We start from the raw sequence: 18,298 nt of genomic DNA, 5'->3' as shown, positions 1-18,298 counted from the left end.
ATTGGATCTGACTTAGAGCAGCTCTGTTGAAATGTGACAGGCCATCAGATTGGAAAGCTGGTACTAATCACTTATGTCTTGCAAACCCATTTATTTGCTCTTCCTATCTTTTGGAAGTCAACTCACAAAACCAGAAAGGAGATGACAACACTGTTCCCTAAGGACAAGGCTGGGAAAGTGGATTGTTTCAGGAGTGGCTGGTGCTTCCCTAGCTCCTCTTAAGCTGTTAACAGACTGCTGTGGAAGCTCCTATTGAGAACTAAGAGTGTAGGGAAGAGGTTCCATCTCTTCATGGAGAGTGGTGTAGTGTACAAAGCTGTTCCACTTCATGTTCCCTTCCAACCCAAGCTTCCCACAGTTAGGAGTAAGGGAGAGGAAGAAGAGCTCTTGTAAGACACTGTAATAAACTCTCCTCTGTTCTCTGTGAGTTGTTTGTAATCTGCATCTTCTGCCTACTTTTGCTGTACCTTTCCAGAAACCTTTGCAATACTTGATACAGTAGAAATTCCTTAGTGGTTCCATGGATTTTCTTAACTAAATGGTGCTGTGCAGGAAAAAAAAAAGATTTGAGCTCTGCCTTATTATCCTACACCTGTATGAAGTCTCCTGCCACTAGTTTTCTGAAATGGAATATTTTCTTTGGAATATGTGGCTTTGCAAGCAGATGCTTTCTGTTCCTCCCCTGTACTCAAGGGGGCTGGATGGAGATATTAAGACAATAAAAGGAAGGTGACAGAATGCTGTGGTTCACTGTTCTTGCTGTCCCTGCATCAACATCCTCCCATAAGGCTGGTTATGCAACTTCTGCGGTGTCTAAGGAGATTTAAGCCTTTTTTGTAGCATTTTATCTGTTTATTGTGTTTTCAGTTTATTCAAAGAACAGTTTGAAACTTTGCATGACATGGATTTACAACAACCAAAACAGTATTTAACACAGCTAACAGCAAAGCATGCAACACTACCAGGCTGTGGCATAAATTGCACTCATACCCCAAGAGTTATCTGTTTTCAGCTTATTTGTTCCAAATCAGTTATTTTCCTGCAACTTACGGTTTTCTTTTGTACTTAATGTGCTGTTAAGACAATGGGCATCTCTTGATAAAACCATCAGAAACAGGGAGAACGGTATTCAATAAGTCAACATTGAAAAACATCAAGAAGGTATGAATCAGAACATTGCATTTTAGAACTTGTACAAGAAAAGACTTTATAAAGGAAAAAACCTTGCAATGGTTTTAGTGTCCTTTCAAGCACTTAAAAAATCAGCTTCATTCATCTGAATTTCAGCTCTGTATATCATTAAGGATGCATTGAGTGGTTCATGAATCTTGTATCTCTTCTGGTGTGATAGTCTGCTTCTTGCAGCTGTGCTCTGCCGAAGCTAGTGGGATGTGGGATATCCAGATTTAGATCCAGAAAAGGTCAATCCCATCTTCTGAGATACAGTCACAGCAGCACATACTTCTCCTTAATCTTTATAGGCACTTTCCTTGAGAGCCTTCCCCTTTGAGACAGAAGCTGCAAAGGGCCAGTCTCAAATATTTAAAGTGATAAATACTGTAGCATCAGTGGTTGAAGACATTGCAGACAGGGAAAAATAACTCCTCCCTTAGCAACAGGGGTTGATTTAGTATGGGGGGAGGATCACTTTGGCAAAGATGAGTATTCTTTCAATGTAAAAGGCTCCATAAATCCAGATGTTATCCCATCAAGGTCTGGTCTTTTATGTAGTATTTACACACTTCTGTTTTGATAATACTGAGTATCCTCTTGCAGTTTTCAGTACGGTTCATACAGTGAAGCCAACAGAGCAGAGGTTTGCTTGCAGGTCTGCAGTGCTCCTATTGGGTTGATTTTAGACTATCTCACTCCGTTCAGGATTCTTCTAAAGATCAGCTAAATCCATGTAGATGATGTGAAAGTGGCAGTTCATACAATCACTGGCTGTGCAGGTGAGTTTCAGTTAAATTTTCCTTTTTTAAGGTTTAAGTATAAGATAGAAGCTTTGAAATAACATCCTTTTAGGAAAAGAAAAATGCAGTTGTTGGTTTGTGTCTTTCAAGAAGGAAATTAGAATGAGTTTTCTTACTTTAAACATGTTTAGTGCAAATTTCTTCACGTGTGTTCCCCAAGGCACTTTGATCATCTCCCTTGTTGTTCTATGATCAGGAAAGCAGTATGATCAAACACTTCCCTGTTACCAAAACAGGCCATCTGACTGCTAATGCTTCTAGTGGTGGTGCCACTTGCTGAAGGGTGTGCAATTGAAATGTAAAATTCCTGTTGCAGAAATAGCACTAGAATTCCTCGCTGCCATATGGTTTTGCTAAATAAAAGTAGTGAGGGGCTTGGATTCTGGTAGATTCATTGGAAACAGCACTTACAAAAACTCCTGTGCTGCAACTGTATGTTTCTAGAGAATATAGTCTCAAGTTTGTCAGCTGAACATGGAAGTGCCATGATGAGTTCTGTCACAGAACAGAGCTGGCACAAATGCGAGGTGCAGTAAGGACGAACTCCAAGAGTGGTGTACTGTTACTGCAGGAACAGTGGCTGCCACAGTGCACAAACATCTACAGTGACCACAGGTTCTCAGCTTTCTTCCTGCTTTCTAAGACTTTCCTGCCTTGTTAAAGCAGAGGGGTGTAAAAGAAGGGGGATTCTGCACCTGGTTTTCCTTTGGCTCTAATAGATTTGAACTCTGTGGCCAGAAATGGAAGTTATGTTCTGGAGTTCCTGATCAGAAACATTTTTATTTGTCCACAACCAAGATATAACTCATTATGCACAAATAGGTTGTTTCTGAAAGCAGGGTATAAAACCACATCATGTTAACGTGTGTGCCCTGGAGGAGGCAAGGCCTGGGGCCTCTGGCTACTGAAGGGCAGAATCTTTTCCTCCATTCCAAAGGAAGGTACAATGAAGCAAGTGGCCTGCTAAATGCATAGGCAGTCTCTTCTCATCTCTGCATATATTAAGAAACATAAAGCCAAAGCTAGCAAAACATGTGGGAGAGAGGTCTTCTAGAAGCTCTGTGGGGATAAAGCTTTACACTGAGCCTGAAGATCCGTGGCCAGGACCACAAAGCAAGCTTAACAGATAGCCCAGAACAGCAACAACAACAGCAAAGCCCCACCTGAGTTTGTAGCAAATGGTATCTGTTGTAAATAGGGTCAGTGCAACAGAAAGGACATCCCAGCATCCTGAAACTGAGGGGAAGGGGACATTCCCAAGCTTGTAAAACATGTAATGGTTGGAGTGCCTAGGATAAGTAGTGCAGTGCACTCTAATGGGGCTGGATCTGCTCTGACATTAAGAGCTTCTTTCTCCCCTTGCCAAAGTTCAATGGTGGAAGTTGTGCTAGAGCAGCAGAAAAACCTTCAGTGAAGTCTGAAAGACGTTGCACTCTTCAGAAGACTGAACCAGCAAAAAGACTTTATGCTGCAGCAGTCCCATCCTATAATAAACGTTCCCTGCTTTTCTTGGAGAACTGCCTTCCTCATGCAGTGGGTCTGGATGCTGGTAAGGACTGTGCTTTCTGCTTTTCTTTACAGCAAGTTCCATAAAACTCTTATTTCAGTCCTCTTTGAGGACAGGAAGGTGCACTTTGCATTGATGGGAGAGGACCAGTCAGTTCAACTTCAGACAATGTTGCCTCCCCACAGAGTTAATATCTGTGGATCACTATTCTGTAACCTCTTGCTGAAAATAAATGGTAGATGCCTTCATAGGTTCCAGTGCAAACTGTCCCCTCAATCAGGAACTGGGAAATTCAGTGCATAAGGGATAGCCCCTTTAATGTGGGGGCTTTGCATTATGTTTGCCTCTTACAGTTTGGATCTAGGAGCAGACTGGAGCAAGACCCTCATGTCTAGCAGTGCTTTCTCAAGGTAATGTGCCATGCGGGCTGCGTTTGTGTCAGCACAGCTGTTGAATGCAGAAATTGCAAAGTTGATATGTTCATCCATAGGGTTGTAACAGATGCCATAGCCATCTGGAACCACGGGGCCAAAACACATCACACAGTCTGTCTTTGCTGGGACCTGTGGAGACAATGCAATTAAAAACTGAACCAGTCAGAGCCATCACATGTTACGAGCTCTGTCAACAGCAGCAGAAACTGCTGCTTTGGGTGATCTTGGCTTGGGTTATGCTATTCTTTTTGCAGGGTTGACAGGGACTGTGGCAGCTATAATCACATCTTCAACTTTACTGGTAGCAGGCGTAACATTTCTGGCCCTAAATGGAGATAAGTTGCTAACAGAAGGGAATGAAAGAGAAATCTGGAGAAGAAAGGCAATGAAGAGAGAGAGCATTTCTGTGTTTGCGTTGGATGAGTCCTACCTGGCTGGTGGAGAGGTTGAAGTGCATTGCAATAGCATATGCTGTGTCCATGAACAGTTCAGGTATGCTCACTAGGTCCTCGATGGCTTGAAGCTTCAAGCCTAAGAGGTGGCGGTCTATTGCATTGCCCCTTACTGCCTGGAAGGAAAGAAGGCTACATGAAAGCCTGTTTAGCAGCAAGTGAGCAAAAACCACCCATTTCTCTGGGTTGAAGAGCAGAACACTTCTGAAAATCTCTAAGTGCTTAAAGTTAGGAGGAAACTTGGTCTTGCCTTTAGGACTATAAGTCTTGCTTTGTAAGGACTCTGACATTAAAACACACCAGTGGAACCAAGCTTAAAGTTCCTGCCTATGGGCTCCCTCTGGTTTAAGAGGTCCTCATGCAACTTTGGCATTTATCAGCAACAGTGACAGTGAGAACAGAAGCTGTGTTCATATTTGTTTCTCTCGGGTCAGTCTCAAGAGACACTTAAACCACTAGTTAAGAGAGGATTCAGTCTGTGGCCTAGAGCATTCTCAGACTGAACTTAGACCTATGATCAGCACTAAGAGCCACATTGCTGTGTCAGCAGAGAAAGCTCTTGAGATCTGATCTTTCACCAGAACCCTCATTTGCTAGATAAAACCCCAAGTCTTGGTGCAGAGACTCACCATATCAGTGTACTCCCTGTGGGCCTGGACAGCTCTCCTCAGCAAGTTGGCTTTCTCCTGGTCCTGAGAACACACAGACCTGTCTGTAAGTTTTTCTGCAGAGTGAAAACCTCATTTTGGTTGTTTCTCTCTGATGGAGGCATTTCTTGTGTGAATATATTAAGATATAAAGATACTAGATATACTAGATTTAAATCATTAGGTCTGCATTACTTCATTCTGAATGGAGCTCGCTCTCCATCTGTCAGCAGCAGAACTTGGTCTGAGTAGCTGAACAGACTTTTAGAAGGGACACAGTACTTTTTGGTGGGATTAGAAATGTCCACATGTTGTCTCCCAGGCTTTCAATTCATGTGAAAGGAGAGCCAAAGGAAACCCAATACTAAGTTTTAGGTTAACTTCACACGGGCTCCAGGTCTGTTTAGCTGAAACAGCTGCTATAGGGCGAGCCACGTCAGCAGCTTTGCTCTTTTTGTGGAGTCCTCTGATTCCACTTCAGTCCTCACCGATTTGTCAGGGCTGTCCATTGACTGCACAAACTTCAGGGAGGCCACAGAAGCGGAGCGGATGGTGTCTGTGCGGCCCAGGCGGAACATCCGCAGGGATGCGCTCTCGTAGGTGGCACAGGAATGGCCATACATCCTGGAAGGTGGAGAAGGAAGTCACAGGAATGAGTTTGTCCTGGGAGAAACGGCCATGGGAGAAAAGCAGAGGAACTAAGGGAGAAGGGGAAGACTTTATATGAGTGAATCCCTTTGACAGCTGACTTCTGATGCTTCCCTGCTATGACTGAACAGGCACAGAGGGGTAAATCTCACCTATTGTTTGGCAGCTGCCACAAGAGATCTGCTGTTCAGTCCCTATGCATGGGGAAAACACAGGACTTGGGAAGCAGGCCACAGCAGCCTGTGAGAGACTTGTCTGTGCTGCCTTTATGAAGCTTACGTGTTTGATATTGAAGAGGTGGTGAAGATACCTATTGGTCTTACCTGTAATATGCTAGCTGCAAGGCCAACTGGATAAAAGCATCAGGACTTATCTTCTCTGACTTGGGGAAGTCTTTCCCAAATTGATGAAACACCATGACTTTGATATCCAGGTCTTCGACCAATCTGCAAGGAAAGAAGGAGAGGGTGCTCCTTTGCATGTTGCTTGTTCTTGTAACAAAGATGGGCTTTTGCTTTCACAAGGCTCAGACAGAATGGGCCGTCTGGATCTGGACTATGTAGGGACAGAGAGCTTCATCACACACAGATTTGTTCAAGCAGCACGATGGAGATGAGGTGGTTTTGGCCACTGCTGAAAATCTTCACCAGGTCAGATGGGCTTCTGTGTGTGTGTTCATGCTCCAGTATCCCTAGTTAAACCCAGTAGAGCCTTCCTCTTTCTCAGTAAATGGGATGGATCAGTAATTGCCCCTTTCCAGCACCTCTGACTTTATTCCTAGCTTGTGGCTTTAGTGTCCTTCTCAGGTAAGTTCAGTGCTGCTGACTCAAGAAGTCACTGGGAAAAATCCCTGGCTGCAGTGGGGATTGAGTGAGTGCCTCATTGAAATGAGTGCCTCATTTAAAACACTGACATGTTCGTAAGGGGAACATGAATGACTCCCTCAGTCACTGACCAGACTTCTCCACTGCTTTGTACTTACATGTTGAGGTCCTGCTTTGCCTTCTCTATGTCATTCTTGATTTCTGGGGTGATGTTGAACCGCAGCTTTTTGGGCATTGGCAAAGGAGTCGTGGGTGATTTTACCAGCTTGGGTTTCTTCCTGCAGAGAGAAATGGGTGTGCTGAACCAGACCTTTAACAAGAGGCTCCACTAAGCACACCTGAACCTGGGTAGAAATGCAGAGATCTCTGCTAGCACCTTGTGATAATAGTCACAGGCTGCAAAATTCCTCATGGTGCCATTATAGTGTTTTTTTGAAGGGTGTGAATGAAACTTCTGTGCCTTCTGCCCAAAAGAAACACTTCTCCTAGCTGAACATCCTGTTCACTCTGCCATTCCTGAGAGTGGAAGCAGCAGCAAAACTTACCAGAGCACCTTGGCCACTTGTTTCTCATCACAGATACAAGAACTGCACTACCTAATGAGCAACCATTACCCTTCCTCCAGAACAAGTTCCTAGGGGTGGGCTGTGAAGAAGTATGTTCTTGGGGAGTAGGTGGTTTTAAACCATCTCCAATGCTAGGGTAAAACAGAGGAGGCAGGACTCACGTGTATTCCACAATGTGATCCAGAAGAGCAACGATGGGGGGCCCTTCAGCTGGAGCATGCTCATATACAAGACCACAGGAGCCATCTTCAGCAATGATGAACTAAGAGAAGCATGAGAGGACAGTGTTGAGGACAGGCACGCAGTGTGTGAAGCAGGAGCTGACTTACTCTCACTTTTCAATTAGCTGGAACATCTAAGCTTTATCCCATCAGTGAAGACTTCCAAATAGGTACAAAATAGCTGAAAACATTAGAGTTCAACAGATAGGAGAAGAATCTTTAAAAGTACCACTGCTGCTATCCACGAGCCAGGATACACCAAGTAATGAAGGGTAAGCTTGAATAGCAGCTGCTGTTGAAGGCTCTTGACAAGACTTGAGTGGAGAAGAGATCAGAGGGATGCTGTGGGATGGCAGCTTGTGTTGGAAATAACAAAACAGAATGCCATTGGGCAGCTTCTGGCAGAAGAAGTGACAAGCCTCGAGGAGACACAAGGCCCAGCCCTCCCTACGCTGGGGCTGCCTCCAAGCAGACGAGGCATTGTTCACCGCAGGCAGAACATTGATTTACAAGGAACACAAAGAACTGCTGACTGAGTAAGCGTGGGCAGAGGCAGCAAAAGAAACAAAACTTCCTGAGGCAGAAATGAGTGCTTGTGGTGACTGCAAGGGAAAACCGTAGGATCTCCTGCTGTCAGACACCACACCTCGTCTCCCCTGTGAGATACACTCTTGATAGGAGAACTCTCCTGCAAAAGGTTTCTGGGATTTCTTGGACCTCTGGAGCCTCAGGAAGCAGCAGCTCCTCCCGACCACGTCAGCATCTTTAGAGCATCAGCACTTACTTGGATGGTTTTGTCGAACCATCGGTTCCCACTGTTGAAGCGACTGCCTCCTCCGTGCAGCATCTGAGCGGCCACGGAGCTCTTGTAGGTGTCGTCAGACACCCGTGGCATAGGTGCATCCAGGCAGATGGTGCAAATGCTCTTCTCAATCGCACGCACGGATTCCTTGTTGGTCTTATCTGGGGAAGAAATGAACAGCACACGAGGAAAGGGAGTGGGAAAACGTGTTTTAATTGGAGGGAGGTTGCAATTTGAAAGAGCAGGTTTGAAGGACCCATTGTTGGATTCCCGTTGTACCTCAATGCAATACTGGTTGCCATGGGGTGTATAGTTACTAATACTGTAGCCAGCTGGGTTGTTATAGACGTGAGTGTGCTGCATTCACCCTCCTGTTTTTACATTTCTTGCATCCCACCCATGTGCAAGGTGACAGGCTCTGGGATGTCAGGTGTCAGGCTTTACCTGTGTACCTTCCAAACCAGAAATACCTCTACTTTGCAATGAAATCACATTGCTGCTTTGAGGTGAAAAACTCCTTATCTGTCCAGAACAAGCTTCCAAAGGAGAGAATGGAGCAGAGCACAGCAGTGAGGTTGGTAGTTCAAGTTAGGGGCTTGCATGTTAGGGGCTCCACAGACCTTTCAGAAGGTTGTTGTAGGCTTTTGCCCAGCTGTTTCGGTGGTTGGTGGTGAGGATCCCAACAGGTTCTTTGTTTGTTTGGAGGGAGGTGTTCCATATCTTCTCCAGCTGAATGAAGATCTGGTCAGTGGTAAGGGGACTTCCATCACTGTGGTAAACATCCAGCTCAAAGAACTGAAGGGGAGAAGAGTGGACAAGGACAGAGACAGAACATGAGAGATGATCTTCATTGCCCAGCCTCTTTGAGAAGGTAAGACCTGACCTAAGAACTCCACTTGTAACCAGACCTTTGAAAGGATGCTCAGAATTGAGAGACCCAAGTCCAACCTCCCTTACAGGCTATAAATACAGTCCAGGTTTTAAGCAGCTCAGAAGCCATGGTAATGAGGGCTGAAACATGTTAGCAGTTTCTGTTTCTGAGACTCAGCTGTGGTGGTAGGGTCTGTTACTCAGTTTCCACTTCCCATTTCCAATTCCAGACATGGTCTCTAAGCTTTGAGATACAGGAATTGCAGGGACAGGAGCCAGGAAGAGAGTGGTTTTCTGCCTCATAGTCTGTTGCTCACGCATGGCAATCCCAGCTGTTGGCCAAACAGGATAAAGGGAGCAGGAATAAATCCCTGGTGAGGCAAATCTTGCTGTTCCCTTTCCTCTGGACCACCCCTAGCAGAAAGGGATATCTGCCTCTAAACACCCCTCGAGAGCTCACCATACCTGGAAGTTGTGAACCACTGTGATGTGTCTGGACTGGCTCTTGCCTTTGGCATAGTTGACGATGCTGTCCCGCTTGGGCCCGGGGATGCGGCAGGATGAGAGGATATGGTAGTACTGGTTCATGCAGAGGGGCTTCCCACCCATGTAGTCCACTGGAAGGGTCTCACTGGAGACACAGCAAGGTAAGGAGGAGGGGGGAGAGAAAAGAGATCAGTCAGAAGGTTTGCACTGCCCACACAAGAGAGAACAGGCTCAGCCATGCAGCTGCTGTCACCTGCTCCAGCAAGACCTAAACATGTTGGTGCTGATGGTATAAAAAGGGGCTGTCATTTCCCATTCCTCCCAGCTTCCTTACTAGGGGCTACAAATGATGTCTGTTTGCTGTCCTTTCCCTTCCTCTCTGTAACACCAGAGTGAAAAATCTCTGGACCTGCTACATAGCTTAGCATACACCAGAAAAGAATCCAGGGCAGGATATACTGGGAGATGTGTTTGTTTCCTGTGAGTGGCACAAAGAGGTTTTCGGCTGTAATTTTGTGATGTGAGTGTCTTAGTGTGACTCATGAACTAGACTGGGACTCAGTGGAACACTTCAGCAGTCATATTCCAACTGCCCTTTCCAGTGCTAACCCTGAGCCTCATCTGAATTTGGATGTAAAGGTGTGATGTTGGTAATGTGTTGGTAAATGTATTTTTGGAATATAAATAAGGCATATTTAGCAGAGTTGGTGATCAGAAAGAAAAAGGGCCAGGAGGAATAAGTTTCTTTAAAGCTCATCTCATCTGACTGAGAGATGAGAAACAGCAAACCCAAACTGAGAGGAGCAGGTACCACTGCCTGAGCTGTAACTTGTTCTGTGGGCAGACAGAAGCATGTAGCTGTTCAGAACTGCCAGCCAGGCTCACTCCCTCTAAGCATGTACACATGCCAATGGAAGTATTAAGGTAAACAGAGAAGGTGAAGAAAGCAAAGTTAAGTTTGCTTTTTTCCAGTTGTGATGTTGGTTGCAGTATCTCATTTCAAACGCATGCTGTTGTCTCTTGCCTTCCTATTTGGAAGGGAGATTTATGGGTTAGGTTCGGCCTCTGACAGGAACACATGAGCAGCCAGGAGGGTCACTAACTCACTTGTCAATCATGGACTTGAAATCCAAGATGCCCTCAATCAGCTTGGCAGCAAACCTGGAAAAATACCAAACGTGACAAGTTAAGATTCAAACAGAACATCCAGGGCTGAAGGAGGAGCTGGGAGGGCTGCAGAGCTGCTCTCTGCTCCTTTCACAGCTCAGCCTTTCTGCCAAGCCCCTGCTGTGCCCATCTCTGGTGAGTTGATGCAGCCACTCTGGGGTTGTGGTTCCAGATTGCTGAACAGTCCTGCCATGTACAACTTTCTTTACTGTATCTTGCTGTATAACCAAGGAACTCTGGACACCTTTCAAGAGCTCCGGGTTCAGTCCAGATGCATGACCCTTTCACAGCAGTATTTTCTACTGATGTGTCGTGATTTTATCCTAATTCTGAGTCTTAGCATTAAAATAGCACTAAGAAAAGGAGATTTCTGCCCTTCCCTGGCCAGGGGCCACCTCTGTTTCAAACCAAGACACAGCTGTATCTCCCTGCATCCAAAACTCACCACTGCTGATGTAGTTCCTGCCTGATAAATGTTCTGCTGCTAATGCACCTCTTAAGAGCACTCTTATGGCATTGTGGGGTCTGAAACAAATACAGGCATGCTGCATGCTGCCACTGAGGGGTTGTGCTCACCAGGATCCACATAAACACAGCAGGGAGGGAGGCTGGGACAGGCCACATCAAACTGACAGGTTGGCCTACTCTGATCCAAGAGCTCTCACCCACACATAGGAGGCAGGAGGTCACTGTGACAACAGGCTGCAGTCAGCTGAACTTCAAGGCTTTAAAGTGGTGCAAGCATTTGGCGTTTGCAGGCAGTGTTGTTGTAGATTTGCTCAGCCTACTCATCCCTAGTAAAGATCAAAGGATGCAACTCCAAGAATCTGAGGGCTGTTAAACAAACAAGTCATCCTGCAAGAGAGTTTCCCAATTTCCCAGCTTTATTGCAAATCCTGAAGCAGTAAAACAGCTGGGAAACTTCAGTGAGAGAGCCTGTGCTCCTTCCCAGAGAGCAAGCATCCTGGGAGCAGAGGTGGGGATTGAAGGGCAGATGGGGCAGAAGTGAATTGACTTGATTTTAGCCAGCAGTGTGGCCAGATTGAGGAATGGCACTTGTCTTCTGGTTTCTGCAGCTTTAGTAGCAAGCTGTCAAACTTCTTCCTGCAGCTGCAAACCATACAAACATGCATGCAGATTGTGTTTTACATAGGAGCCCAGAATCTTATGCAGCTGCTCAGTTCCATTGGTTGGGGCACTGCTACTGCTCCAGATCTTATCTTCTGCTTGGGTAAGTTAAGAGTGAATAATATGAGTGAGAGCTCTCAAAGATGTTTGGTCCTGCACTGTCCCTGTAAGGCACCTCTCAGGTATAGCCAAGGAAGTAGAAGGGAGGATTTGTTCTCAGCCTCACTGCTCCTCTTTGGATCTGCAGAGCAGTGATGACTGGTAACTGTGGCAAAGGGAAAGCTGTATAAAGGTCAGTGCTAAAGTTTTGCAGATGGGTTTAACACTTGTCATGGTGGTTAAAAATTAAAGGGAGAATACAGGGAAGAGAGGATATAGCAGGGTTTGACTGCAAGGGAAAGCTCCAAGTAGAGGGGCTGCTCAGTGTTAAGTTTCCCAAACCACAAATCACAAGTGAAACAGCACAACAGGGGCAGTCCTCTGCAGGAACAGGCTGAATGACAACCTCTGGAGAGGCTCCCTCACCCCTGTCAACTAGCAAACTCCAGAGGCATTCCTGGTTGGTCTCCCTTACGTGCCTGGGATACTTTTTCATGCCTCCTTTCACTGCACACACAATCTTAGTGCCTCTTAGTCTTCAGTGTTGAGATAATCCTGACAGTGCCTCCAGGCTGTGATTTGTCCATCTTGCAATGAATTTCTGTGCTAGAGCAAAGACTGATAGATAGGTTTTTAGTCCCTGTTTAGTACCTGAACCACTGGACTCTTTGATTTTCCCCCTTGACAAAATACTTAGTCTGGTGCAACCAGGAGCTTCCTTATCTGTACAGCCCTCTTGCACAGCACAGCTGGCTATCAAACTTGGGGACCACATGATGATTACTCTCTTTTCCAATCAGCCTAAATACCCTCCTCCCTGTCCAGCAGAGATAGCTCATCCCATCTGAAACCTAGGGGGAAGCAGAAAAGGACCTTACCTGAGCTGACCTTGTCGATCCAGAAAATCTTGCTTGGGTAAAACCACGGCTGGGCTGGAGTGGACCACAACAGGCAGGCGGTACTCCAGGTAAGCTGTCTTCAGCCACCAGTCTGAGAGCTGGGATGGAGAAAGGAGACATGGAGGTATGGCATCTGCTGCTGTCTGACCCAAGCCTGGCTGAGTGGTCTCGGCATCCTGCCCCCACTTTGCAAACAAGCTGTTTGGGTTCTATGCTTTGCACATGGAAGGGTAGAGAGCAGTCTGAATAAGGAGGTGGGGGCTCCTGGTGCAGAGCTGGAGCAAAGGCTTTTCTTCAACGTCTTGGGGCAGCTGTGTGGTGCGAACAGGTTAGACACTTCAGAAGCCACAGACAGGGTCAGTGACTCCCTGTTGTGCCATAAATCTCTCTGCTCACCCAAGTGCTGGTGAGGAGCTTGCACAGCTCAGGAGCAGAAGGTGATGCCATAAAAACCGAGGTGCCAGTGGATGCAGCCAGGACATTGGAGAGGGGTGGGGAACACCCTCCCCATCCAGAGCCTGGGGGGACATACCCAGTTCTCTGTTTTCTTGGCTCTTCTCTCCAGGCCTTTCTGCAGCCTCTCCCCGACACCTCCTGGTTTGCAGAACTCAGCCACCAGCTCCTGTGTGTGGTTCAGCTCCTCCTCGCTGATGATGGGCTGCAGAGCCAGCAGGTACCGGTCCAGCGTTTGCTGCAGCGGCGGCACTGGGAGATGGGGCAGTGCTTCCTGATGGACATGGAATCTGCCTGGGATCTTGCCTAAAGCTTTTGGCTTCAGGAGGCCGCAAGGCCTGGCCTGTAGAGCACAGAGCAAATGTCAAGACAAAACTTCCCCCTCGTGTGGTAGCAAATAACCTGGATCTGGGAGTATCCAGCCCAGCCTCTCTGAAGCACAAGGATGTCTCTGCACAGGAAGCAGAGCACACAAAGTGCAAAAGCAAGGCACAGGTCTACTGAGTGTGTGCTACAGATGGTTGTAGGCCATCCAGAAAAGCTGCAAAAAGGAAACTTGATCTCCCAAGATATTGACTCTCAGCTCGTCAGAGGAAATGGTGCCAAAATAATGATATATCTCCCACTCCCTGGGCACCTTTCCAGCTGTGAGCCTCCCATGCATTCATGTCAAGTCAAACCCTTCCATCCCATGGTGATTGGGAAGAAAGTAAATTATTAAAGAAATACTCATCTTACTGTCAGAAATGGTTCCATTCCTTCTTACAGCAGCCTAAGGCTAGATAGAAAGTTAACCAGAACCCATGTGCCAAATCAAACTACCCACTGGGCTCTGATGAGGCAGAATGCAGGTAACTTTGGGGGAGGATTAAAATGCCTCTTCCCTGACTGACCGGGGATCATACATCCCAGTGATGGTCAGGGAAGGACTGGCTGTGATGTGTAGGCCTTGGGGCAATGTTCCTTTACGCTGGTGAATCTCCCAGTTACTGGAGGACCCAGCTATATCAAGAGAACGGCTATCCAGTTGTAGCAGCATGGGACTGGTCAGGTTCCAGGAGCCTTTGGAGAGGGAACAGGGGGAGTTCTTCAGGAAACTGTCTCCTGAAGTCCAAAGCCTTAGAAACCACCATACCATTTATCTGGGTGGAGAAGTGGAATGGAGCAAACCCAGCTGCTAACCAGGAAATAAGCTTGCTGGTTTTCCCTCAAAAGAATACCAATGTGTGAAGCTCATCTTCAGCATGAAGATGTTTAAATTGTACTTTAAAGGTTTTCAGTTCCCTCTGCTCCTCCCCCTCTATTGGATCCACTGACTCGAACAGCCTCCAACAGGACTCTGGACTTTGCACTGTCAGTGCATGGCAACACAATGGAGGATGCAAAGCCAGTGAGAACATTCCCTTTGATTTCCAAGGCAATGAGAAGATAGCTGTCCCCCCACCTCCTCCCAGCACAGAGAAGAAGAAAGGAGCTAAATCTGCAAGGTGACAAAGCCTCTGGTGGTACTGAGACCCCAGGACTATGAGATTGAGGTCTGCAGAAGGTATGTTAAGAACAAGAGAAGGGGGAATTGCTGAAGCATGAAAGCAGAGCTGGGCTGGGAAGAAATAAAGGGTGTTAATGCTGGCAGTGTGGGCATACCATACCTCCTCTGCTTGCTGCTGCTTCCTATCCATGGCTGGTAGGCCAGAAAAGACCGTAAAGCTCTCTCTCTGCCTGTCTCGGTTTCCTCTTCCACCTGACAATGCGGTGCCCGTGCAGGGCGTCACCTCATTAGCAAACTGCCACGTGGCTGCTCTTGATCAGAGGGCTCGAGGCCAGGCCCAGGAGAGGTCGGGGGTAATCAGACCATCAGTGTGCATCAGCTGCCACCAAGGTGCCTTTCTGAGGAGCCCTGCACTGCCCCATTGGTACTTCCTCATTAGTCTCTTGCTGAGCAATAGCTCTGGGCCTGCAGCCACGGCAGACAGAAGTGAAGGCGCTGGGGATGTTGTTCCCTCAGCCTTTGCCAGGACTGTTTTCATGGCTGGTGTGAGAGAACCCTGAATATCAGGCAGGAGAGACCCCAGTCTGTGTCTTGGAAGGATGTGCCACTGTGGGCTGCCGCTGGATGGGATGAGCTGCTGTGCTGATGGGCTGTTTAGGGCCGTTGCTCAGGCAAAGGTGCCTGGTGGCTGTCAGAGGCTGTCAGCAGGAACCAGACATGAGCCACCAGCTCTGTAGGTGTGTAGGATTAGTTGGACATGGGAACACATTCACTCTGGGGAAAAAGGCAGTGTCTAACCATGCTCATACCTCATGCATCGCCATTATTGCAAGAGGAGGCTTTGGGCAGTTCTGCATTCTCATCCCTTAGAATAATATAGGTTTCTCCATAGCAGGGCAACACGAGAAATGTGCGGTCATGAGGAATATCACCCCCTCCTTTGTGTCTGTGGGGTAGACAAGCTTAGTCTTAAGATCAAGATGATGGTACCTAAGGTCAAGTATGATGATTCCAAACAATTTTTGGTTTTTCCTGTTACCAAAGGGAAAACCTAAACCAAATCAATGGTTAAAACGTGGAGTGCATTTGTACCTTTCCTCTTTTATGTCCTCTGGTTGGTTGGTTTGATGTGAAACTCAAGTGTTTGGTGGGAAGAGGCCCAGGGATGGCAGCTGAACAGAGGCAGCAGCTGGCAGGAAATACTCCACCTCTCCCCACAAGCAGCAGGGAAACCAACACCGGCAGAGAGCGGGGTGCGCAGGCAGGGGCAGGGCGGCTCGCGGGCTGGCATTGCTCCCCAGCCACGTTCCAACACAGCGCTGACCTTTTCCAGAGCCTGCAAAGCTGGTGGGAAGCGAACCTACAGCCTGTGGCTGGGGGCAGTGCCTGATTCCCAGCACGGCTACAATATCTGGTGTCAGGTGGCAGAGGCTTGTCTCTTTATTTCTAAGTTAGAAGCTACACAACCCTACCAGCCCCTCGGGAAGTGTCTCCAGGAGCACATCCATTCACGTAGCTCTGCCTTCTCCTCCCTGGGATCCATCAGTGCAATAAACAGTTCCTCTAGGAGTAGGGCTGACAGCTCTGCCATATGTGTAGCCTTCCCCTTGCTTGCAGGCAAAGTCATGTTTTAAAGGCAAAACTTGCAGCTACAGATGGCTGCTCCATGGGCCTCCCTTGCCCCTGACCAGCACCCACCTTCCCTGCCATCACCCAGCCCCAGGGCCTCCATCTCTGGTGACCAAGCCCCTGAAGAGCCCAAGTTCGTGTGAGCAGTGTCCCTCCTGCCCCCGGGTAAGCAGCACTCTCATGGCTCCCTTTGCACGCTCCTCACAACCAAGATCCTCTGAGCGAAACGCCTCAGCCTCCATCCATACAGCCCTGCCGTGGTTCTCCTCCAGGCTGAGGGCGCGGGGCCGGACCCTGACAGCACCAACACGGTCGTGCTGGGGTGAACTTTGGAGAGCTGTGGAGCCATCTCCTCCCTCATGGAATCAACCAGGGTGGAAAAGCCCTTTAAGTTCATCCAGCCCAACCCTGCCAAGGCCACCACTAACCCACGGCACTGAGGGCCTCGTCTTCACGGTGTGTGAACCCTTGCAGGGACGGTGACTGCAGCCTTGCCCTAAGCACTCTCTGGGGAAGGAACTGTTCCTCAGCTCCATCTAAACCTGCCCTGCCGCAGCTTGAGCCCGTTTCCTCTCGTCCCTTCCCTTGTTCCCTGGGAGCAGAGACCGACCCCAGCTCACCACCACCCCTCAACCGGCTCCAAGGGGCGCAACCGGCCCGTGCCACCGCGCCCGGGGGACGCAGCCCCGGCTCTGCGGTCCGCCCGCTGCCCGCACAAGGAAGGCCCCAACCGCAGCCAGCCCCTTCCTTCCCGGTGCGGGTGGCGCAGCCCGGTCGCCCCCCCCCTTCATCCCGGACCACCCAGAGTCCTCCTCCCGCGATGTCCCCGCACTCACCGCAGCCTTCGCCACCCGGGCCAGCATAGCTCCCTGCCGCCCGCCGCAAGGACACCGACAACACCGGGCGCCACCGCCCCGCTTGGCCGCCAAGGGGCGGCGCCGACCCGCCGCTATCTTGGAGGAGGACGAAGCCCGCGCCGCCATCTTTGTGAAGGGCACGATCCCACAGTGAAGGGAGCGAGCCCCGCTGCGTGTCGGCGAGGGGATGCGGCTCCTCTGTCACCTGGGAGCCGGCGAGAAGCGTCCTCCTGCTCGCCCAGCCGTGCTTCCTCGCCCCGCGGTCCTGTGCGGACACAGGGGAGCGTGCTCCACACAAACATGGCGGCGCGGGAGAATGGGAGGAGACACGCCTCCGGGTGACAGCCCCGCGGGTGAGAGGGCCGGGCGGCGTGCCCGGCTCAAAGATGGCCGCCGGCGGCTTCGGCGTGGCCGGAGGTGAGGGGTGAAGGGTGGCGGCAACGGCGGGGCTCCGGGAAGATGGCAGAGAGCGAGCGGCGGGCAGGTGAGGGGCGGCCTCGGGGCCTCCGGGGCTGGGGGCTGCGCTCGGGGCCTTCGGGGGTGTCTTTGGGGCCGGGCCAGGGTGTGTGGGAGGAGGCCCGCAGGGCCTTGTGCTGCACGGGGGCGACGGCAGCGAGTGCCCGGTTCTGAGGGGGGTGAAGGGGAAAGCGGCTTTGCTGCGGCTGCGGAGGGGCCCTGGAGCCGCCTGACCCTGGGCCGGGCCGGGAGGGGAGCTCCGGCACCGGCCCCGCTGCGCCTGTTCCCCCCCCCCGCACCCCGAGGCGGCGGGGCTGGGCTGGGCTCTGCACCCAGCGCAGGGAGCGGGGACGGGCGGGGGAGCCTCGGGCCTGCACGGTCGGGTTTTGGGGTGCTGGAGCTGCTGCAGCCGGGGCTCCCCGGCACCCACAGCCCGGTTGTTGTGACGCCGGTTTCCCGTGCTGGGCTGGGGGCTGTTTGCAGGGGTCCATTGCACCCCTTCCCCACGAGCTTGGACTTTTGCTTCTGTATTATTACAACCTCTGCAGCCCGCACTGTGCTTCCTTCTTTCAGTATCAGTGGTCCCCTCCCCAAGAGGCAATGCACGAAGTGTGTGTGTGTGTGTGTGAGGAAAGGAATGGCTGAGAAACAAATAAGAAAGATGACCCAAGTTCTGCGATAAGGCACAGGC

General features: G+C 49.4%; 2 protein-coding genes across 5 annotated transcripts in view; one reads left to right on the top strand and one right to left on the bottom strand.

The window, feature by feature from the left end:
* Nucleotides 1-3,139: 3,139 nt before the first annotated feature.
* Nucleotides 3,140-17,305, bottom strand: CRAT (carnitine O-acetyltransferase). 2 transcript variants are annotated; one of them, XM_061476987.1, is made up of 14 exons: nt 17,131-17,305; nt 13,256-13,519; nt 12,703-12,821; nt 10,538-10,591; nt 9,410-9,575; nt 8,695-8,869; nt 8,057-8,235; nt 7,213-7,313; nt 6,644-6,763; nt 5,985-6,107; nt 5,502-5,637; nt 4,996-5,058; nt 4,345-4,482; nt 3,140-4,043 (listed from the first exon to the last, which is right to left on the bottom strand). In XM_061476987.1, the coding sequence occupies exons 1-14, from the start codon at nt 17,275-17,277 to the stop codon at nt 3,828-3,830; spliced, it is 2,001 nt and encodes a 666-aa protein (XP_061332971.1). In that variant the 5' UTR covers nt 17,278-17,305; the 3' UTR covers nt 3,140-3,827. The 2 variants fall into 2 exon arrangements, with proteins under 2 accessions (XP_061332971.1, XP_061332972.1); XM_061476988.1 differs by lacking the exon at nt 17,131-17,305 and adding an exon at nt 14,826-15,071.
* Nucleotides 14,296-18,298, top strand: part of PTPA (protein phosphatase 2 phosphatase activator) — a 25,420-nt gene continuing 21,417 nt past the window's right edge. Inside the window, exon 1 of one of the 3 annotated variants that reach the window (XM_061477013.1) lies at nt 14,296-14,722. In XM_061477013.1, the coding sequence (XP_061332997.1) occupies nt 14,701-14,722 (22 nt within the window). In that variant the 5' untranslated portion in view covers nt 14,296-14,700. Of the gene's footprint in view, nt 14,723-17,510; nt 17,636-18,298 lie in introns of those variants that run through there. The other 2 variants (XM_061477011.1, XM_061477010.1) reach the window with 2 other exon arrangements.

Source organism: Pezoporus flaviventris, unplaced genomic scaffold, assembly GCF_033815535.1.
Source record: "Pezoporus flaviventris isolate CSIRO_AGI_PZ_B2104156 unplaced genomic scaffold, CSIRO_AGI_Pfla_v1 ptg000097l, whole genome shotgun sequence".
Lineage (NCBI taxonomy): Eukaryota > Metazoa > Chordata > Aves > Psittaciformes > Psittacidae > Pezoporus > Pezoporus flaviventris.
This window is presented reverse-complemented; position numbering and strand designations above follow the sequence as displayed.